General features: G+C 32.5%; 3 protein-coding genes across 15 annotated transcripts in view; 2 read left to right on the forward strand and 1 right to left on the reverse strand.

Annotated features, from left to right (window-relative positions):
• LOC136416896 (trissin receptor-like) overlaps window positions 1-18,587 on the forward strand; it is a 227,352-nt gene extending 208,765 nt beyond the window's left edge. For all 3 annotated transcript variants that reach the window (XM_066402321.1, XM_066402322.1, XM_066402323.1), the window contains 7 exons: window positions 4,258-4,402; window positions 9,341-9,500; window positions 10,797-10,994; window positions 11,722-11,853; window positions 12,426-12,602; window positions 17,973-18,157; window positions 18,236-18,587. In XM_066402321.1, coding sequence (XP_066258418.1) covers window positions 4,258-4,402; window positions 9,341-9,500; window positions 10,797-10,994; window positions 11,722-11,853; window positions 12,426-12,602; window positions 17,973-18,157; window positions 18,236-18,422 — 1,184 coding nt within the window. In that variant the 3' untranslated portion in view covers window positions 18,423-18,587. The remainder of the gene's footprint in view (window positions 1-4,257; window positions 4,403-9,340; window positions 9,501-10,796; window positions 10,995-11,721; window positions 11,854-12,425; window positions 12,603-17,972; window positions 18,158-18,235) is intronic.
• Window positions 1-23,780, forward strand: part of LOC136416917 (UPF0587 protein CG4646) — a 177,647-nt gene that overhangs the window by 81,065 nt on the left and 72,802 nt on the right. The gene's annotated exons all lie outside the window — the stretch shown is intronic.
• LOC136416871 (hornerin-like) overlaps window positions 18,563-23,780 on the reverse strand; it is a 37,880-nt gene continuing 32,662 nt past the window's right edge. For all 11 annotated transcript variants that reach the window (XM_066402266.1, XM_066402272.1, XM_066402269.1 and 8 more), the window contains 4 exons: window positions 23,213-23,386; window positions 23,036-23,157; window positions 19,428-19,591; window positions 18,563-19,137 (listed from right to left, as the gene is read on the reverse strand). In XM_066402266.1, the coding sequence (XP_066258363.1) occupies window positions 19,008-19,137; window positions 19,428-19,591; window positions 23,036-23,157; window positions 23,213-23,386 (590 nt within the window). In that variant the 3' untranslated portion in view covers window positions 18,563-19,007. The remainder of the gene's footprint in view (window positions 19,138-19,427; window positions 19,592-23,035; window positions 23,158-23,212; window positions 23,387-23,780) is intronic.

A 23,780-nucleotide genomic window follows, 5' to 3' on the forward strand; every position in this document is an offset into this window, starting at 1 on the left:
GAATTATTATCAATCCTTATGGACTATGATTTCTTACACTAACCCATTCTAACCATGGGAGGCTTCGTTTTCAGACTATTTCTAGTTTGTTTACCTAGTTTATAGAGCTTCTTACTTTCTGTGAAGATAAGTGCGCCAATAAATGGATAAATTCTAATGAGTTTCTCCATTAGAACTTATCCATTTACCATCCATTTCTAAAATTCGATTATTAATCACCACGTATAAATTCGGTTATTAATCGATCGCCTTCGTTAATACACTTCTTGATCAAACAACCATTAAATCGACATGATTTCATTGGTTTTTAGATATTTCAGAGACCGTGACAGATAAATCTTCTTTCTAGACAGATTCTTAATAAGCACAAAATTGCACAACTTTTTCCTAATTTAACCAGACATCGTAGTTACGACCGTTTTGGAGAATCCAAGTGTGCGGTCACTGTAAAAGTGGCCAATCTACTCAATGATTTTGAGTCCTTACTGTACAGTAAAAAAAACAATATAGTTAACAGGGTAATAATTTTAAATTATTTTTGGCACAGTCCAAACCATCACGATTCGTTCGGATGTTTATAAATTAATATTTATAGCCTTCAGGAGATTTGCATTTCAATGGTACTGATATTTAAAAATCCACTCAAAATCCCATTTTACATTAAGCTCTCCTCGAAGTAAAATTAGTGTCCCTCAAGTCGCGATTATAAAAAATATGCAAATAATCCCGCAGGTAGATTAATTAATATTAATTCACTATTAACCACTGATTTATAATGGTAATGCGTAAGATTAATTTGCTATCAAACCTGTGCGAGATCGATTAAATTGGATTTGTCCATTGTTCGTCATTCTTTTACAACAATTTTATTAATAAGTACTGCGTTTGGCCTCTTGTGCATGGTTATTATATTATTATTTATTGCAACAATTTATATACTGTGCTTTCTGTATACAGTGTGCCTACTTAAATTGGAATCATACGATAAACTTTATTTGTTATTAATGTTATGGAAAAAAGCTCTACATGGTTTTACACCTAAAATAAAATAATCAGATAACAAATGTTTGGAGTCATATACCAGGTTTCTTAAAAATATGAATTTGGTTCAAAAAAATGTTACTATTGTAAGTTTAAATAACGCACATTTATCTCTAGATTGTTGAACATGTGACAACTTTATGATAACTTTGGAGGGATATTTTATGATGAATAACTCTTTTGGTAAAATTAATAATAAAAAAAATTCCTCTGTAATTTCAATTTAAGTAGACACACTGTATAAATGTGGTGAATTTATGGTCAGGATTTTCTTTGAAATTTTCAAAGGGAACGAATAGGGGCATGTTTCAGGGGCAAAGCTCTAGACCCCTCCGCCATGTTTACAGAGAAAGTTAGTTTCTCAATACCACATTTGACTGAAATGGTCTGATTTACTATTTTATTATTAATTTATATTTATTTAAATTAATTTAAGTAAAAATATACATATATATATATATATATATATATATATATATATACTTTATTTATTTACATATATTATATATATATTACATATATTAAATATATATATTATACAAGCCGTCTCAAAAAAAAAACGAAGCTATAACTTCGTTATTTATGAATGACTTTTTATGAAAAAAACAAAGTAAAATTATATTTTTCAGACTACTAAGTAACGTCAAAGTTTTTTTTTTAACTTACCTTCTGCTTCAGGTGTCAACTTCAGAATTTCAAATAGAACTCCGTATTTTTTTACATTTTTGATACAAAATATTTCTCTGAATTGGATTATGTATGACAAGTTAAAGTTAAAACAATTTTTTATTGAAAAAAAAACTTGAATAATAAGACTTATGTAGCCATCTGTATTCTAAATTTGAACAATATGAGTTGTGTAACCATCTGTATCGTCATGTTGCCATCTGCGTTATCCTGTGGTCATCTGCATTTCATCCCATCTTATCCTATTATATTGTCCTGTACAAAGACGCCTGGCGCCATGGACAGGTAAAGCCCACATGATACCCAGTGAGCAGCGACAAAATAAAATCGCCCTTAACTATTGAAACCACATTATTCTTCTTCATTATTTTCTGTGAATTATGCTGCAAATGTTATGCTCTATTATACGATTAATAAAATGTACATTTCTTATGTTATTTGCGTCAAGTTTTTCAAAAGTTTATTATTTTGCAATACTAAATAATTTTCGACGTTTGAAGCTTCGAGAACGTAATAGTTATTTAGCACGGAAATCTATTAACGATGAGAAATAATAAACTAGACAGTTTAACGTGTTAGTGCGTCATGTACTGTAATAAAGTTTATCTTATCTATCGTTCATTACTGTATATGATGGTTACAACGTTTTTCCGTCGGTACCGCACCGGGAAAAACCAAAAAGTCAAATATTTCTACTTTAAATTTTAAAGTCACTGACTTACTCTTTATGGATTCATACTTCAGTCCGGATTTCCCCATGCTAGAAAACTTGAAAAGCAAGAGCATTAATATTACAAACGAATTCACGCTTTTATACGTCCAGAAGTGCTATAAATTTGTTAGTGTTGACATGCAAGGAATTTTAAATTTGTAATAAGATTTCCATAGTAACCATACATGCTTCATAAAGACAGTTTTATGCACGCTGCACACTTATATACTCGTGGATTATGATGCATGCGCGGTAACAATCATCATATAACGAGCACAAAATATCGTTTGGTGTAAGTTTTATATTTTCAGTTCTTTTAAAAGAGAATTTATTGCCTTAGAAATCGCTACATCTGTCACTAAAATCGCCACTGGATACTAATATAAAGCCCTAGGAAATAAGCCAATTTCCTTATCGTTTCGCCCTCAATCCGCAGGGAATAAAAGTAATAGTACGGAAATCGAGGGTACTTTGACATCATTCTTCTGCATCCGGGTGTAAAGTACAATTTTATTTTTACTCCCCCATTTTCAAGAGTAAAAATCACAAAAAAGTTCATTCTTGAAGAAAATCTAATTTTACAGTGAATGTAACTGAAATAATTGATAATTAAAATTTGAACAACAAAGAGTTTGTAGTGACACATTAGTGCCTCCCGTCATCTGTGAGAGTATTATTGGAGCATGCAAGTTGTCTAGTTCAAAAATTCAAACCTGATGAGAGTATCAGAATCATGATATGAATCAGAATGATAGACGATGGTGAGTGTTTTGAACCTGTCTTTATCTGTCCAGGAAGCGTGAAGTATAGTATGAAGTAAGGACGATAATGTGGTAATGTTGTAATTGTTTGGTAAATCCCAAACAAAATAATTAACTCATAAAAATGGAGCTTTAAGATATTTTATTATTTCTTCATAACATATAAAAAACTGCAAAACTACAAGGAATGCACATCATCATTTCCTCATATTGCAAATATTAAACATAACAGCGTAGACCACTATCTTGAAATGAAACCTCCTAGGAAACTCCATTATTTTACAGTATATTAATGGCGTCTCACTAATATAATGGTTACCAGGCAACATTTTTTGCCACAACAAAATGTTATCCGGTTTCATACTAATGCTGTCATAAACGTTTATGATACGAAGAACACGTAATTATGAAAATTGCCACGGTACCAATTTAAATCGGTGACTAAAAGGATTTCTTTTCGCAACTAGTTACATAATAAAAATTGGAACTTTCATTTGATAACAGAACTAATAACGGGGGCTTGTAAGGTCAATAATTACTATGGTTTCTGCAGATACAGAGAGCAAACTGAATATCCCCAAATATACGCCATTCTCGTGTGATTGTTTTATCGTACAACAAAATCATCTGTGTAACCCATAATGTAATTTTGCGGAACCTCGACTGCGTGGTTCTATTAAATCTCACTCGTTCCATAAGTCAATGCGTTTCCTAATTGGTTACGTAGGACTTTTTTCCCTTGCCATTCCATCCACCTACAAAATTGCAAAAATTTTATATTTCGAACTTTAGTATCTCGAAAACAATTAAAATTCATACTAAAATATACTATACAACAGGGGGTTCTGTTTGAAACAAAAAGGCGATCACTTATCAACGGAGATTACATTACTTGTATATCTATGAAAGTATACTTCGTATCAAAAAGCTTTTAGGTTAAATTTTTTTTTACTTGTGGTTCTAAGAGTCTTAAATGGGCCACCCTTGCCCATACAATGTTTCCATATACCAATATGAACCAAATTTGCAATAACCCATCTTTCTCTTTTTTTGCAGGAAACCTTCTGGTGATACTGGTGGTGACGCTAAGCAGAAGACTGAGATCCATCACCAATTTCTTTTTAGCCAATTTGGCAGTTGCTGACTTTTGCATCGGCGTCTTTTGTGTCTATCAAAACCTTTTAATCTACCTGATCGAGAAGTAAGTGAACCCTATTCTTATTTTTTTGAGCCAAGAGATCGGAAATATCGATATATCATAATATCAGTCTTCTCGGGAAATACAACTTTAAACAGCTTCCAAAATAATATATGACCTTTCAAAAAACAGTGTTGTAATAACCAATGTGTTTTCTTTAATATACAATGCCAGCCAATAGTGAAGAAACTTTTGAATTTTCTTTCCTACTTACGATTGTGTATAATAATCCTTAATCAGAATTTCTGTATGAGTATGTAGGTTAATCCTTAAATTAAATAATGCATAAATTTTTAAACACATAAAGATTTTTATTTTCTTAAAGGACATAAGTGGAAAAACTTTAATGAAAATTAACGAAACTTTCTTTTAATAGTTGGTGGTAAACCCTTTGTTTTTATCACCTCAGCACATCTTCGGGGCATTAAGTCTCACAAAGACTTGATTTTGTTTTCGGAAATTGCACACCAAGCTGATAAAGCAGCAAATTATTTGTACATTTTTCCGGGTGTTTATGCCTGACTTCGCGTTCCAATTGTTACCACATGTTTTCAATGGGGTTTAAATCCGGGCTCTGAGCTGGCTATTTTATAACAGGCACTTGTTTTGCTTCAAGAAACCCTTTGACCGCTTTTGCAATTTGCTTTGGGTCGTTATTGTGTTGAAACTTCCAAACTAAAAGTAAGGAATCCTCAGCAAATGGTAACATTCTATTTCTTAAAATGTCCAGATATTGATATCGATCCATAATTATTTCCATTTTTATTAGTGATTCCATCGCCAGAGAAGCATCTCCACACAAGAACGTTTCTACCCCCACATTTCATAGTTGGAATAGTATACTTAGGGTTGTATCTCCTACTATTGGGACGGCTTACCCACTTCATGCCATTAAAGCTGAACATGTTTTTGTTTTCATCCGACCATAGCACTTGTTTCCATTGATTGTAAGTTAAATGTTCTGTGGTAAAAACTAAACGAGAACCACGAATTTTTTGTTCAAATAAAAGGCTTTTTCACAGGTCTTCTGGCAAGTAATTTCCCTTCACTTAGGCGTCTTCTAATAGACCTAACAGAAATTGAAACATGCAGATACTCCTTTTTAATGTCAACAGCAGTTAAAAAGGGATTTTTTAAAGATCACCTTTTATAATTAATTCATTTGTAGCAGCTGTTGATTTTCTAGGTCTTCCTGGTTTGGGTTTACTCACGATTGATCCCCTTTTTTGATATAATTTAATTTGTTTGCAAACAAAACTTTTGTTTAAACTTAATTGCCTTGCAATATTGATCTGCTTAACTCCCTCGCGAAGTGTTTTAACAATAAGATCCTTAATCAGATTTGACAAATTAATACCTCGTAGCATTTTGAAGACAGCCTATACAAACACCGCTAAAATATTAGCTTTTTTAAACAAGCAACATTTGCTTTATACTAAGAACACAAAAACGTTTCTCCATTTACAGTACTGACCAAAATACTTGGAACTTTTTTAAGATTTGCACAAATAAAAAATTTGATCAATATCATTAAATTTTCTATTGTAGTTTTATTCTTAATAAAGATACATTTTAACCATAATCAAATAAAAAAATGTTTCTTACAAAATTTTATGTTTATGGCAAAAAATCAATAATATCCCGACAAAATTGTTGGAATCTAATTCATTTAACAGAAAATATGATTGTTAATAATAGGAACTAAAAAAGCTTTAATATTTAGTGTGATGTCTCTTTACCTTGATCATTTCTACTATTCTCCTAGACATCGATTCTATTAATGCTTCAATTAGTCGTCGATTAACTTGATGCCAGACTTGTGTGAATCTTTCAAACAGTTTATTTTCATTTTTAATAGGCTTCCCTGTTCGGATTGTGAGATCTACAAGGTCCCATAAATTTTCTATTGGACTTAAATCAAGACTTTGGGTAGGCCAGTTCATACTACACACTTATTCTTGGTTTAACTACTCTTTCACTAGTTTTGCAGAATGCTTGGGATCATTATCGTGTTAGAAAGTAAAATTGATTGGCAATGAGTCTAATTAATAGGGTTCCATTATATTTCTCAATATATCCCTATACATAAATGTATTCATTTTTCCAACAACGCGATGAGTGGGACCATACCAAGAAAAGCAACCCCATACTAATACACTTCCTCCACCATGTTTAACGGTAGGTTTAATATATTTTTAATTTAATCTTCGGCTTTTTAGACTCCTTACGTGGATTATACCATTACTGGAAATAAGGTTGTATTTAGATTCATCACTAAAAAGAACTTTTTTCCAGTCTTGCACGGTCAAGCGAATAGGATCGAGTGCAAATTGTAATCGTGCTTTGTTGTTCTTCTGTGAAAGTGATTTTTTTGCTGGACGGTAGGATCTTGGATCAGCTTCCAACAGCCTTCTTCTGACCTCGATGATATTTCTGAATGTCCATCTATCTGTATTTTTGCAAGATCTTTGATGATAACACAAACGGATCACTGTTGGTAATGCTGATAATTTTTTTATTTTTTCGTTTGGTAGATTTTTTAAGCCTGTCCGGGCATTTTCCCAAGATAAAATGACCGTTCACTCTAAACTGTTTAATAATACACAATACAGTATATTTTGGAATATTTAATCTGATAGAAATATCTTTTTCCAATATTCCTTGCTGAATAATTCTACTTCTGAAATTGTGTGAATGTGATCTGCATTTTGCCATTGTTGAAAAATAGGTAGTAGTGTACGTATCAAGAAGTTACAACCAAATAGCCAAGAAAATCGTAAATGAACACAAAAAAAACCGCTTTTAAATTATAACAAAAACAAATTCCAAGCATTTTGTACAATATAAAAGAATTTTTTTTTCTATAACAGAATGCAAACAACAAAATATTAATATTATATTTTTGTCGAACGATAATAGGGCATTTTTGCTTTAATGGGTTTGTTTATATTGTAACAGGGCTATCTAGATAAAGGCACAATATTCTAATTTCCAAGTATTTTGACCAATACTGTATGTCCCTATAAAACTAAACATTTTTTATCAGCATTCCTTCACGAAAATACAGTCCTATAAATTGAAATAGCAGTGCACAGTCTTTGTTATTAAACACGAAAAAAGTCGTTATTTAAAAAAAAAAATGATTTCGTGATAATGATAAATTTACTCAACTAAAATAGCTTACATTTCAATATATAGAGTAATTAATTTAGAACTAAAAAAATATATATATTTTCAGACGGTAAATTGAAAAGCAGTGATATATGATATTATTAAAAGAGGAATTTAAACTATATTATTTACATTTTTTTATCCTAATAACGTGTTGAGTAACCCTTCTGCTGTAAAACTTGTCGACATCGATTAGGCATAGAATCTGCAAGTTTCTAACATAGCCCAATATCGATAGCCTTCCACGCCAATTCTATTTCTTGCCATAATTCTACTTTGTTGCTAGGTTTTTCTTCGCAACTGCCACCATCCATAAATTTTCGATAGGATTAAGCTCTGGTGACTGCGGTGGCCAAACCAAAACATCAATTTTTTTTTCCACAAACCAAGTTTTTACAAAACGCGCCATGTGTTTTGGATCGTTATCCTGTTGTAACGTTCATTTTGATAGCTAATTCCACTCAGCAAAAGGTAGAATCACATTCTTGAAGATATCTAAATAAATATGCGCAGTCATGATCTCCTTTATCCAAAAAATTGGACCCGGTCCGTAGTAAGAAAACCATCCCCAAGCCATAATGCTATCTTTGCCGAATTTTATGGTTTTGGTGGCGTACTTTGGATTGAAGTATTACAGCGAAGGACGTCTCACATGGCTTTGGAGTATTACCAGATTGAATAGCGTAACTTTGGTTTTATCAGTCCACAATACATTACGCCATTTTATTGTCGGCCAGTTTACATGGTTTTTTGCAAACGTTGATCTTTTGGAAACCTGTCTTTTATGCACCAGAGGAACCTTTCTAGGCCTTCTTGATTTTAAGTTAGCAGCTATTGACTTTCTTCTAATAGATGACGTACAAATTGGAAAATCAAGCTCTTTTTAAACTTCGGTAGATGTTCTATAAGATTTCGTGTTACCAGCCTCAGTAGTTGTCTATCTTGTGTAGGGGTCATTTTACATTTTCTTTCTGTCTTTTCCTTGACAACTACAATTTTTTTAGCATTGGCTATCATTTTTGCTGAACACTGTAAAGTATTTTGTATAAATTTGTATGTACTACCTTCTTCTAACATTTTCAAAATTATTTTCCGCTCTTTCGGAGTACAACATGTATTACGACCCATTTTAGTTTTCTACACAAATAAAAATAGAAATGTACAACTGAAAAATAGTTTAAAGATTTTTACAGTTTACGAATTTTTCAAAATCGCTAACAGCTTTTTGCCTGAAACTTGGAAATCCAGCGGCACTGCTATTTTAAGTAACAGCCTAAATATAGTCAGATTTGTGAATAATCAAGATATTACATGAGACGTATGAAATTGACCTTCAATATCAGACATTTTTTGTCATAGTCTTACCAATATTTTTTTCTATCAAAAAATTTATTTAAAAAAATGTAAGTTTTTTTTATAAATATTGACAAAGAATAATATGTTGAATCTGTTAATTCATAGCACTGCTATTTCAATTCAGACGATTGTATTTAATGATTTGTTTTTTCTATTGACTATTAACGACATCAAAACATATTTATATACTAGAAGTATCGATAACGAGTGTACTTATGGAGTGATTGTTAAAATTCAAAAGTTTCTTCACTTTTGACTGGCGTTGTATGAAACAATTAATTTATTATTAACTATAATATTGGGAAGCAACAACCAGCCAATAAGAAAACTCGCGCATCTACGTTTTTAATCTTAATTTATTCATAAAATGCATAATTTGTAATTTTTATTCACTAACAATAAATTCTATTTCAGTTGGGTATTAGGAAACTTCATGTGCAAAATGTATATGTTTATCCAGTCACTGAGCAGTACCGCAAGTATCTTTATTTTGGTGGTTATATGTACCGAGAGGTACTTTGCAATCCTCTATCCGATTACGTGTAAGCAAATTTTGACTTCATGTCGACTGAAGGTAAGATTCTATTTATTTACGCTTGAATCACATAAATGATGAAATTTTAGGATTATTGCTTAATATTGGCTCGTTCAATTTTAATGAATAACATTTACAGGTTGCTTGAGGTCTCTGTGACCAAAAGACTTTTAAAGATATTACGTTTGATGAAGCATCAAGGAAAAATTACCTGAACGTAAATTCTAAAAATTTAGATTTACAGTTGATATTTTCGGCTTTAATATTCCTACATGCAAATGTAGTTAACTCACTTTCACATATATCGTTAAAAAGTTGTAATCACGCTAACGCCACATTACTCCGCCCAACCATGTATTATTATCATGAGATACATTAAGAGAATGAAAGTTTCTATGGAAACTCTGCTTTTTCGCAAGCACATTTTTCGTTAAATTGCGTAGCATCAATTTGCGTCATGCATAACGACAAAAACTGGAAAAATTGTTAGGTCAGTTTCATTTCATTCATCAACCACCCCAATGATGGGGATCTTTTAAATGAGGTAACTCATTAGTATTGTGATTTACGGCATTTCTCAACCAAGTACTTGATAATGGATACGATATCCCCAAAGGTAAAATGGGAAAGTAGGAAAATGCGTTTTGACTTCGGGCAATTAGTTCCTCATTCAGGGGCCAGATTCTTGAGGGTGATGTATCTGCTGACATTACACATGCTTGCACCATCCCGATCATTTTAATATCATTCCTAGATAACCCTCTATATTCAAGAATCGGGCCCCAGAAGGTGTTGTAGTTGAAATTAACATCAGGATGAACTCTGATTCTCTCTATTACTTGGACTTTCAACATCTACAGAAATCAGTGGCATACATTAGTTATAAAACAAATCACGATTTTGTTAAGAGCAGCATGATTAAATCTTGTTTTAATTTTTTTCTGCTCCTTTCACTCTCATTTCAGCACGTCCCCCCTTCTTCCAAGTCACAAGTACTTGTTTAAAGTTCCTTTGACTTTCATCATTTATGAGAACCAATGATGGGCATTCTTCATCAGGTTCATCACGAATTTTCTAAGAGGAACGTCATGAAAATCTCAAAATTTTCACTTTTTTTATTCTGTCCTAGTGTCCTTGTTTGAATCTGAATTGATTTTCAAGGTTCAATGTTAACTTAAAATTCCTTGAAATTTCTGTGTGTGTGGCAGTCAGTAGCCTGCATTGATCGTCAGAATTGTGACGAATGTTTGAAGATAAACGCAATAAGTTTCCCTTCAAATTTTTCAGGTTTTTTTATTTCACTGTGGATACGACCCTGCCTTCATTTTCTTTTAGGTAATAATCTGTGGTGTTTGGATAGTGTGCGTCTTCTACAGTTTACCGAAATACTTCTTGGGCAACGCAGTCACTGTAGCAGGAGTCTTCAGTAGCAACGAAACCGTTTGTATCTTAAACAGACAAATGTACGATTCTCAAGTTTTCGACATGGTTCATTTCGTACTTTTCTACGTCATGCCTTTGGGTGTGATGTCGGTAAGTACCAGAAAGTCATATCTTAATAATATTTTTAATATTAATGTTTATGGTCCTTTACGATCCTCTTTATTTCACACTTTCATTCCGCAGCACTAAGCATAACAATATTTCTTGACTTAATGTTGAATTCCCCAGGAAAACAATACCATTATACTTAAATCTCGTTATGGTTAATGATATCAGTAGGTCGAGCTAAAATGCCTTTACATTTATAAAACCTTTCCTTTGGGATTAAATTTCATTTAATTTAACGATGCCAAATGTTTTCGAAATGACTTAGTGTTGACCTGGTTTAATACTGTGCACCTCTGTCTAAACATAATGATTTCTCTAATCTTGTCAATTTACCTGTAAATGGCATTGAAAAATGAGACACTACAAATACAATTATCGATAAAATTGGTCGCTTATTCGCTCTATATACTCTCAATATCTAGAATTATAGAATAAACGATATCATCTGCATTAGAGCAGCAAATTTAATTAATCATGCAAACAACTAATCCTGGCATATTAAGCTTTTTAACTATGTATTAACCTGAGCCATGCTTTAGTCGATATTGCAAGTTCAGCTGAACTGGATTTTCCACTGGTGTAGCATAACTGGAATCTGATTCAGTTATTTCTCTATAAATATTCTAGCTTAAGAATTTTATGCATTTATTTTTTATAATTTAAATTTCAATTATGTAAATTTGATTCTAATTGAGGTTCTCTTAAACAGCTGCTTTATACAAGAATAGCAGTTTGTTTATGGAACAGCAGCCAGCAATTGAAGAAACAGCTAGACGCTTCTTCAAACTCCAGCCAATATCAGTCGCTCTGTAAGAATTCTACCAGGCAAAGAAGTGAAAGGGTGAGATGATAAATTTCTATTTTTGCGTGACTTTATACTCGTGAAAATCAGCAACATTTTTCTCAATATAAACTGAGCAATTATTTCTATGGATATAATATATTCTCCATTTAATCTAAAACCATAAATACGTTTTTTTCTACATTTAGCTCAATTTAATGAAGGGTGTGAAATTTATATAAATAATAAATGTTTTACTGTTCAGTTCCAATATCAATTGTAATAATTTAGTTTGACGTTTTGTTTATTTAATAATCAAGAAATAAATAATTTAAACTATTTATTAGCCAATGTGTTGCAATAATACAGATTCCTGTCTAACAAAAAATATCTCTATTGAACCAAAAGATTTCACAGCTTCATACACATTTTATCCCAACTAGAAGTCGCTATGAAGATTTGAGTTCAGTAATCTAGAACCATTGCTACTTATTTCGTTAAGGAGCTAATTATTAGCAATTTTACATGGAAGATAAATTTCATGAAGACCATAAACCAAACACTCCTCTACGTTATTGACTAATTATTAGTATTTTAACGTTAACAGCTATTGCAGCATTAACCCATTTTAGACATACACAACGAATGGTACCATTCCCTATCCCTCCCCTACGCCACCTCCTGCAAAAGTTCAACTTCAGATCCGAAATTCCGGAGGATCCTACCAAACTAGTACTGGAGGAAGTCCTGCTTGTAGTGAAAATGTACTGCGGGCAAGAAAAGGAGTTATTAGGATGCTTATTATAGTTGTGAGTACAGTTGAGTACCTAAATAATATTGATAATGCATATATATATTTTTGCAATGTATCAAGTGTCCCAAAATTAGTTCCCAACTTTAGGAATTCAACTCTCATCTGAAGCCATTCGGAATACCAAACTAGTTAATAGAAGACTCATTGTTTACGTTTTGCAAGGAATATATTACATTAAAAAAAAATTCCCGAGATGTCGATAAAAAACCAATATAAATGATCTACCTTTCTTCAATGTAAATGTGACGTGATGAAGGACCAGAGTTTTACAATATCTAAATAAAACAATTTCGGATATTCAGAGTATTTATTTGAAAACTTACCACCTTAAATATCGTAAAAACGGAAATACATATGAAAGTACTAAATAAGGTGGTCTTCCAAGTTACGTGGGGAAACACTTTTGACATTATCTGCATAAGTTTAATTATCACCCATTGCCACCCCGCTGCCACCATTTGAAAATTTTGAATGACACCTCCTACCGAGTTGCACGTCACATTAAAGGTAATTAAAATCACAAAATATTGGTCCATTAAGAAACTCGATTTGTCAAAGTGGTTTTGAAAAATCAAGGAAAAACGAAAAAAAGTCAATTTACTGTTATCAATAGGGCTAACTTACCCGTAGAAAATATGTAGGAATGACATTTTTAGACTTATAATTTTGTCACATTTAAGTCACTAGATGTTTAAAATTATTTTCATTCTATGCTAAAATCAAATACAATCTGCTTTCGAATTCCTGTCAAACCCTTTAAAAAGTGCCTGTAGCAATGGCCCAACACTCTGTGTGCATGCAATTTTTAAGTTCATCAATATCTCCAGGATCTGATTTATAAACAACTGATTTAAGATGACCCCATAGGAGAAAATCAAGAGGCGTTAAATCAGGAGACCTTGGAGGCCATTCAATTGCCTCTATTCTACTAATCCATCTACCTGGAAGTCGACCATTGAGCCATTGTTGCATCGGCATGACTTAATGTGGTAGTGCTTCGTCTTGTTGAAAGTGCAAAATATTTTCTTTCAGCAGAGGAACGCCATTATGATCTATTTGCGTTGTTAAGACCTCTGTTATAAGATGATCAATTAATTCTTGTAACATATTGAAATATACTTCACTATCAAGGTTACCATCGATGAATAATGGTCCAATTACAGCATCTCTCAATATTTCAGCTCATACATGAATTTTTTGAGCTTAATGAGCATGGCCTTCCGAAAAACATGAGGATTTTCGTCGCACCAATAACGACAATTCTGCTTGTTAACAAAATCATTTAAATAAAATGTGCACTCATCGGAAAAATAGATATTTTTAACAAGATTTCAGGCAATGGTAATCAGTGTCGTTACACTTTCATAAAATTCAATTGTGCGATTGGGATCATCCTCAGCCGGTGCCTAATGAATTTGCATTTTACTCGAGTGGAACTTGTGTATTTTTGTCACTTTAACAATAGAACTAATTGAAATTCCAGTTTGACGACACACTTTTCTAATTTATGTAGTAGATTCAGCCACAAATTGCCCCAACATTTCAATTGTGACAGTCTCATTCAACACTCTCGATAGATTTCATTTTAAATTGGCTACTGACCCTGCCGTTGTAATTTTTTCTAGAAGTTGCTTCATGTAGATATAAAAAATATTTTTGGGAGGATATTTCTTGTTGAAAACTCTAGTGATCTACCGAGGGGATTGGTTAATTGCATCATACATTAAAACAATTTCCATTCTTCCTTCTACAGAATACATCATGTTAATCGAGATATTAATGTTACGCTATCTTTCGCCATTTAATGAATACTAAATAGCAAAATCTTTGTAAAATTAGTTTCTGCCCGAAAGCGATGAATAGAATGTCTTTATCTGATAAAAAAATTATGTATTTATTTGTTCAACTAAAAGGAAAGTAAAAAATCTGAGAAGTTCGAAAATTTATTGCATGTATTCAAAATCATGGGATTAACTTTTCCTTGATTTTTCAAAAACGTTTTGATAAATCGACTTTCTTAATACACCAATATTTTGAACTTTTAATTACCTTTAATGTGACGTGCAACTCGGTGGGGGGTGCCATTTAAAATTTTCCAGTGGGGTTAGCGAGGTGACAATTAGGTTTACACAGATAATGTCAAAAGTTTTCCCCTTCGCAATCTGGAAGACCACCTTACTCAGTATTTTTATATGTATTTCCGGTTTTACGATATTTGAAGTGGTAAGTTTTTAAATGGACACACAGCATGTTCATAGGGTTTTTTTTTTCTTATTTTAACCCAAGAAACATCTCCTTAAAGTTGTAAAAGATGTTGAGGAAACACCACATTATTTAGAAGGGAAATATTCTGTTCATCTTTAAATATAAGGTCAGTATCAAGTCGGATCAAAAGATTGTTAATTTTATAGAAAAATATCGAAGAAACATAATTCCCCACTAAGCTGCAGAAGGACAAGATCAGACGTTGTCAATATAACTTCTGGGCTTACTCCCATTAATTCAGTATCAATTTTAGCTTTTTACCGGTACCGCGGGGAATAAAGTTTTAAATTTTATTAGAGGATAAAAATTCTTCTTACTAAATAGATTAGAGTTGGAGTAATTAAAAATTATATATTCAGGATTTCGAGTTTATTAAACACCAACAATTTTAATACTTCCAAGTAAGTTAAGACCATGAGAGCGATGAAAACTACATCATCTGTCTTCTATGTATATTTATGCACAACCACATCGCAGCGTACACTCGATGCCCTTTAATGGGAAAACAAGTCATTACTAAATTTGAAACACAAGCAGTTTGCCTGCTCATTTTGTCGTTGGGAAATAGCTGTAATAACCCCATTAAGCACTTTTAAACATATGATTGCGCTTACAGCAAACTAGGAGGATTCATGAACTATAATTCAGAATAAGTCGAATTAATTGGAGTTAATTTGAAGGCTTTTGTGATTTTCCTAAGAAATAGACCTGATTTTCAAATAACTAAAGACAGCTTATTTCGCTCATTAAGTATACAGGGTGTTACTGAATAAGTATCTCATATTTCACAGGGTGAGTTTTTAAGTAGTTTTAAGATGGAAAGTTCTCATAAACATATGTCCTAGTTCGTTTAATTTTCAAGATACGGAGTATTGAAGTTGGAAAAATAAATCACAAGTTCTTTGATATTTTACAGTTAATTTTACGAAATTTCGTAATCGGGGCTATTTTGGGATAAGAAATTCAAATTTATCAACGATTTAGTTATATTTTCTAGAGGGCGCCATAAGCCTTTAGGACACTTTTAATTTTTTGTTTGATGCGTTCTCAAAACAAAATAAATAAAAAAATAGACCATGAAAAAAGAGAAAAGTTAAAATAAACCGACACAAATTTAATCTACAAGTTTAAAGAAAATTATTGTAATTGTTTGTTATCTTATTGTTACTTCAAATTTAAATTGTGACGAAGACGCTGCTCTTTAAGAAAATTATTGTAATTATTTATCGTCAAAAATGGCAAATTTGACTAATTAAGAACTAGCCGCCATACATTTTACATATGGGCTTACTAATGGGAATACGTTTGAGGCAAAACAATTGCGTGAAGAACGGTATTCGAATTGAACAATTCCCATTTCAAAAACGTTTTCAAGAATTCACATTCGTTTAAGTAAAACAGGGCTTTTAAGAAATTCGACCATCTTCCGGGAACGCATCCAACAGTACGAACATCCGAGATTTTGGAAATAGTTCTTAATCAAGTTGGGGAACATCCGGAAACAAACGCCAAAAAAGTAATGTCAACGCTAAATATTTTCCACTTTCTGGTATGGAAAATTCTCATTAACAATATGTTCTATCCATACCACATTCAAATATTGCAAACTTTTCTCCCTTGTGACGGTCCGTTGTGTATTAACTTTTGTGTGTGGTTTTGTCAAAAACTCATTCAAGACCTTTTATTTACCACTCAGATCCTGTTTCCCGATTAAATAAATTTTTCACCCAATGCTAGATGTAACTTCCACAATAATCATTTATGGTCAGAAGAAAATCCAAATGCGCTCGAAAAATCACGTTTTCTAGAACAATTTTCCGTAAACGTCTGGGCTGGGATCCTTGGGGATTATTTGTCAGGTCCATTCTTTCCTTCCTACAAGACTCAATAGTGGAAATTATTGTTGGTCTCTAGAAGAAGATCTGCCGGATTCACTTAAAGATGTGCCATTTTTGCTGAGAGGGGAAATATGGTTCTTACATGACGGTGCACCGGTACATTTTAGCATTTAAGTACATTTTTTTGAATCAAAATTTCAACAGTCGATGGATCCCAACTATGGCCGCCTAGACCACCAGATCTGAACAGTTAAGATTTTTTTTTGGAGACATCTAAAGACTTTAGTGTATCAAATTATCCATTCAAAATTAACAAAATCTCAAAAATAAGATAATATAACCACGTTAGACGATTCGAAATACTCCTGGAATTTTTCAGAGAGTTCGCAATTCAATGAAAAGGAGCTCGAATACCTGCATAGCGCAAGGACGAAGACATTTCCAACCTTTATTGTAATTTTTATTACTATTTTTATTACTATTTCGTAATATTCTGAAAAAATAAATTATTATTATTATTGCAAAAAAGTTCATACTACTTTGACCAAAAAGTAATAGTATTTAATTTTTTAAGCATAATTTTCTTTTTTTGTGGATAAAAAGTAAGATAATAAGTTATTTTTGCACTTTTGGATAATTAGCATGTATGATTAGCTTTAGATGCGTTTTTCTCGGAACCCGTTACTTCTAGCGACGGCAATAAAGCATACTTTTTTTAAATAGGCAAAAAGATTTTTCTACTCGAAAGTCACATACAGTGTGGCACACAAAAGTTGCAGCTGTTTAAAAGTGTCCTTATGATCGCTTATGGCGTTTTCTAGAAGATATAACTAAATCGTTGATAAATTTGAATTTTTCATCCCAAAAAACTCCCGAATACAAAATTTCGTAAAATTACCTGGAAGATATGAAAGAATATGCGATTCATTTTTCCAACTTTAATACCTAGTATCTAGAAAGCTAAATGAGCTAAGAGACATATTTATAAGAACTTTTGATCTTAAAACTACTTGAAAAATCACCCTATGAAATATCGAAGACTTATTCAATAACACCCTATATATTACACAGAAAGTAAACCAGTTTTTTCATTTCTTAATGTTGTTTTCTTGTATGTGTCTTTAAATTTCATCCATATTTCAACTCGGTACTGGACACTTTATTACACTTTGCCATTAGTTTAAATATTGATTATTTTGCTAATGTACTTACCTTTTTAATTTTAAATCTAAATATGTTTTAAATGATCCTTTATATTTTAGGTCGTGGCATTCGCAGTGTGCAATCTACCCTTCCACGCCAGGAAAATGTGGCAGTACTGGTCATCAAACTACCATGGAAATTCAAACTTCAGTGCCATCCTCACACCACTTACAGTATTATGTACCTACTTCAATTCTGGAGTTAATCCGCTGTTATATGCCTTCTTGTCTAAGAATTTTCGAAGGTAAAAGACCTCCTAAGCCTTCAGATATTGGCCCTCAGAAGTCTCTTTTAATGTTTCTTATTTCAATAATTGTTTTAGGGGCATGCGTGAAATTCTCTTCTGTTCTCCATCGAGAAGAACTAGAAACTCATCATTTCACCACAGAATGAGCACTCGAAGTCCCAGAGGTATCTTCCACAGGCAGAGCAGCACAAGATCCACTCTAAGAGGGAATAACGTTACTACCGTAACCGTTATGCACGAATATAGTTCTGATGAAGTATGAGACTGAAAGTCATTAAATGTTAAGAAAAGTTGTACAGACAGCTAATAGGTTTATTGTGCTCTATATGTGTATGTATTGAAATACTTACTGTAAATAAATTTCAATTCTAAGCACTTGACCTGTTTCAATCAAACTCAAAATCTATCAAAAAGTTTATTAAACTCGACATGGCAACAGTAAGAAAATCGATACAAATATGCGCTAATAATTAGTTTTACATATTCAGTTCAGCATCACAATAACTAATCGACTAATGTGACTATATGCTAATTAAAATAAATATTTTAAATACCCAAAACCATCCCAATAGCAACTTTAGAAATGCGCAGCACATTTCGAAAGTCGCTTAAAGCCTTTTTGGTATTTCTTGAAAACTCACTGTTCTCAAAAAATATTCTTGCGCCTTCGTTAAATTATAGATTAAGAGCCTTAAAATAAGGGTACATTAAGCTTGATCATTCCAAGTACTACCTAGAAGTCATGGGTCATGAAGACCATTCCTGAAATCTTATATTATTTGACGTAGAGCAAAATATGATCTAATTAATCCACTATTTTCTCTTAGATAATCTGGTTTTAAGCAAGTTATAATGGCAAGGATAGTTCTTTCCTTCTTCGATATGAAACATTCGTAGTTTCAATGGGAATTTGCCACTTACTGCGTTCCATCTTGTAGCCTGCACAGTGGAGAAGTTTCGCAGTTCTTTCACATTGCCTGAAAAATGGTTTGTTAAGGATTACAAAATGAAACGGAAAATTGATGAATGTGACAAAATGAAGGTGAAGAAATTGTTTTAAAAAATGTTTTGTACTCAGTATTTTTTATTTCATTGAACATTACGTGAACGTAGCAGAAGAGAACTCATGAGTAAGAAGTGGTTACAGTCTCTGTTATATATCAAAGATTTGATAGTGAGGTAATGAAAAAATATATTTGAAGGAAAGAGTAATTTTTACCTATGAAAACTGCATGAAAATTGCAAAACAGATTGAAAGGGATCTTACCGAGTAATTTGCCAATAAGCAAATCCTTCTGGACACTGATACAAAAATCCTTCCATCTTCCTGTGATTTCTTTGACATTTCAAAAACTGTTCGGAACATTCGGTGGGCTCTATTTCGTGCGATCCCTCATATGGGCACAGAGATCGTTTCGTTGGGACATGGACCTAAGGAGAAGAAAGAAAATGAAAAGAAAACTTTTCTTAGAAGATTGAAAAAAATTCATCAACAAACGAACATTTGTCCTGAAAAAAAAGGTATCTTATAACTGGGGTTCTAGTACTGATTAAATTAAGAAGCAGGTACAAAGAGGCGGAAGAATCAAATAAGGGGGTTTTCAAGATTTTACAATATTTTTTATTATCTCAAGGGTTTAATCCCCCATAAATTTATTAAAATTACAAGAAACTTTTTTAATGAAAATATTTTGTTTTTACTTGTAAATTTTTTTCCATTGAAAGACAAATGGGGAAAGGCTAATTAATTCTTATTCTTATGGAAAGCTGGATTGATACCGTGCGGCTCTAAATTGTTTCTCTCCCCCTGTAAACTTTATTATAAATCATTTTTTTTTAATTCAAAAGTAACATTAAATAGGACAAAATATATATATAACATTTGTTTATTTTTTTAATGTTGTTTACTTCACTGGCAGCACAAAATGTTCGATTTTTTAAAATTAAAATATTTGTCAAGTGACACCTTAAATTAAAGGTCTTTCAAAATTACATTCAGTGGTGTATTGCGATTCGAAATCTACCGGTTGGTTTTTGAGAAAAACAGATATTACTTTGGTAAAAAAATGTAGCTCAAGCCCAGTTAAATAATACGTAGATAGTGAAAAAACTTATCTGTTGATAGGAAATTGGCTTGTTTTGTGTTCACAAAGAGTCTTTCATTATTTTTATTTATTAATTTATTTTTTTAAACTAAAGACTTTCTGCTGGCACAAAATCGGAAACAAACCAATTTCCTATCAACGAACATGTTTTTTCATTGTTTACGTACTATTTAACTGAGTGTGTATTGCATTTTCTACCAAATTTATACCTGTTTTTCTCAAAAACTAATCGATTGAGTTTGAATCGCAATACACCACTGAGTGTAGTTTTAAAAGATCTTTAATTTGAGGTGTCACTTGATCCATGTTTCAATTTAAAAAAAGGCCATTTGCGCTACCGATGACGTAAGCAACATTAAAAAAATAACCAAACGTCAAAAGATAATATTTTGTTCTATTTAATACAACTTTTAAATTAAAAAAAAAAAATTGTTAAAAAGTTTACAAAGGGAGGAGGGGGGCAATTTAGTGCCGCACAACATATGTATAAAGCATAACCCATAACATAATGCATAAACGGCTCTAGGTATCTTCAAGGAAGTAAACATAGTCTTTGAGTGGAGGAGTTAGCTATAAACTCAAATTTTCATAAGTAAGATGTTGGAATAATCCTAGTCAAAAACCTTACGTAGTATGTACACTTAAGCTGGATTTATAGTTCCATTAAGGTAAGCCGTAAGACCTAGCTTTAAGCCACCAAAAGTGTGCGAAACTTAAAACACGAAACATGAAACATGTAATACATACTGCTTGGAGACATAACAGTTGTCGAGAAAATAAAAAGCACACTAAAGTATCATTTGCGTTCGTTCCTCCGGTGTGCGACACTTTATGCGAAGAACGATTAAATTCAATTGATTTGTATAATCCATGAGACATCTTGATGTTCTGATGTCGCGATACGGTGGTACCTGACGCTGTTTCGCAGTGTCATCCATGTTTGTTGTGAAACCATGTACTATTGCATAACAGTACATCGTATCACATCAAGACATTAAGGCCAATCATCCATTGGAAGCGTAGTCACGCGACTTCAAGGTACCACGTATACGTCCCTGTACCAACTACTAATCCTAATAAATAGAATGCAAGTAAAGTACGTCTATTGCAAGCGACTTTAAGCGATCTGGACTGATCTCTCTAGAAGGGGACTAGTCATTTGCTATCGTATATGCTGTTGTCGCCATTACCATAATATTTGCCACCATACCATTTACAGTGCGCAATAAATGGTAGCAATATGGTACTTCATTTTCACACACAACGATACTTAGTTACCATCAACTTTTGCTAACTAAAGTTAATATTCGGTGTTGCTAACTTTAGTATGTTGGAGAGTCATGGATCAGTCATGGATAGAAAACGTAGAACTATGTGGTTGATGCTGCATCTTAATTGGAGGAAAGCAAAGACGGAAAGAGAGGCTCCATGGAAAAATCGGCGTTTATGGGTTCATCCTTTGCTACAAGCTGCATAGATACTTGGAAGGTATTTTTTGTACATTATTTCACAAATTAGTTCGAAATAAAGATTTTTCTTCATTTGAAGAAATTCATTGAGAAAATTCTTGCAGAAAAATTACTATACTAGGGGACCGAAAGTCTCACATAAATTCGTTTAAAATTAAAGGAAATATTTTTCACGAAAATACTGGAACACGCCAAATATTGTTTTTAGTTATGCATTATTTGACGTAACAGACATGAATACAGAGTCACCCATGTAGGAGATAAATGTACTTTTTTCTTTCTTTCTTATGGAACCACATGTATATTATAATATTTTTGAGTTCTATCAGAAATTCTGAACATATTTCATGTGACACATCCATGTCTAAGTTTAACAGTTAAAAAAAATAGAAATAACGATTGAACTATTAATACTTCAAAAATAACAATATAAACTACTACAATCTAGTGCATGAAATATTCGAACTGTTGACTTCCTAACAGTAGATAAGCCTCAATTAAAATTTCTCAAGCACTCAACTTAACATTTGAGGAGGCATTTGTTGAGCTTCTTGAGTATTTTTTAACTTTTCTATATTTTTGGGTTTATTTAATTACACCTTATGCTTTAGATAACCCCATAAAAATAATCCATAGGGGCGAGGTCAGGCGATGTATCAGACCGCTTTAATTGCCATATTGCGCAAATATTTCAATAACTGTTGAATTTAGATATGGATGCGTAATATGTTAAGAATTTCTCAAAAACTCAAAAACATCGTAATATACATGGAGTTCTATCAGAATAAATGAAAAAATACATTTACCTATTATATGGGTAACCCTAAATACATGTTAGAGTACTTAAATATGATTCAAATTCGCCCATACATGGTAGGTAAATCTCGATTCATTCTCAAGATACAGGGCGTTTTCCTTTTTTTACTTAATGATTTTATAGTCATAACTTTTGACCTACTTATTATGAAAAAAAAGAAACTCCTCCTTTTGGGGACCCCATCTGAAGACATACTGTGTACCAATGAAATATGTCTTTTCGGAAACAATGATCTAGATCAGATAGATCCTTGCTTGAAGTAATTTTCCACCAATCGAGTTGATGCTCGATGATCGCAAGCCAGGGCGATGGGTTCAAAATCAACTTATAAGGATTTATACGATCTCGCTCATCGTTTTCAAAAAGGCCTAATATGGAATTTTAATGGATTATCTTACGGTTTACCTCAACCGAACTATAAATCCAGCTTTTACCAACGTAATTTTCACATTATTCAGAACAGCAAAGCATCTTGTGCACTTACCGGGGGTAAAGCATTTATATCCAACATCCTATACAAACTAGACTGAGCGATCTGGCCTGTGCAGGTTTGCACAGTTTCTCCTTCCGCTAGACACTGTATCTTCTTATCGTCAAAAATGGTACCTGAAAATTTAAAAAAATGGATCCCTGAAATTCAAAAAAATTATCAGAAAATCACCTTGTGGACAACTCAGTACCAAAATCTTGAAATCCTGCTGTCCGTCACTAGATGTGCATTGGTAGAACAAATTACAGTACTTTGGATGTCTTCGGAAACCAGTTGGACAAACCAATGCGATCTGGTCACCCTCCAACTGGCCTATTGGGCATTCAGCCATGTGGGTAGCATTTCCTGTGAAGAAATTGGACATTTGTGTTTGTTTGAGATTGAGTAAGTTGATATAGTGAACGAGTATACAGAATGTTAGGTACATAGGGTTTGTGAATTCGAACGAACTTTTTTAATTTGAAATGCACACTTGGTGATTGTAAACCCATAATTTGTTAGGCAGAGGTGCATATACTCGATTTAAGAATGACTGATTAGTTACTATAAACAGGTTTGTTGGGCAATAGTTCGGTGTAATAATGTCCGCTAATTTTAACCCACAAAATGAAACATATAAAATTGACTAAAAACAAAGCATATTGCCCAAGTAATCTGTAATCAATGAATAGCCCAAAATGTGCATAACACATGCTGCTGCTGGTGAAAACAACAAATGGAGGATCATAAATTATGAAAT

The sequence above is a fragment of the Euwallacea similis genome, chromosome 25 (genome assembly GCF_039881205.1).
Source record: "Euwallacea similis isolate ESF13 chromosome 25, ESF131.1, whole genome shotgun sequence".
Classification (NCBI taxonomy): domain Eukaryota; kingdom Metazoa; phylum Arthropoda; class Insecta; order Coleoptera; family Curculionidae; genus Euwallacea; species Euwallacea similis.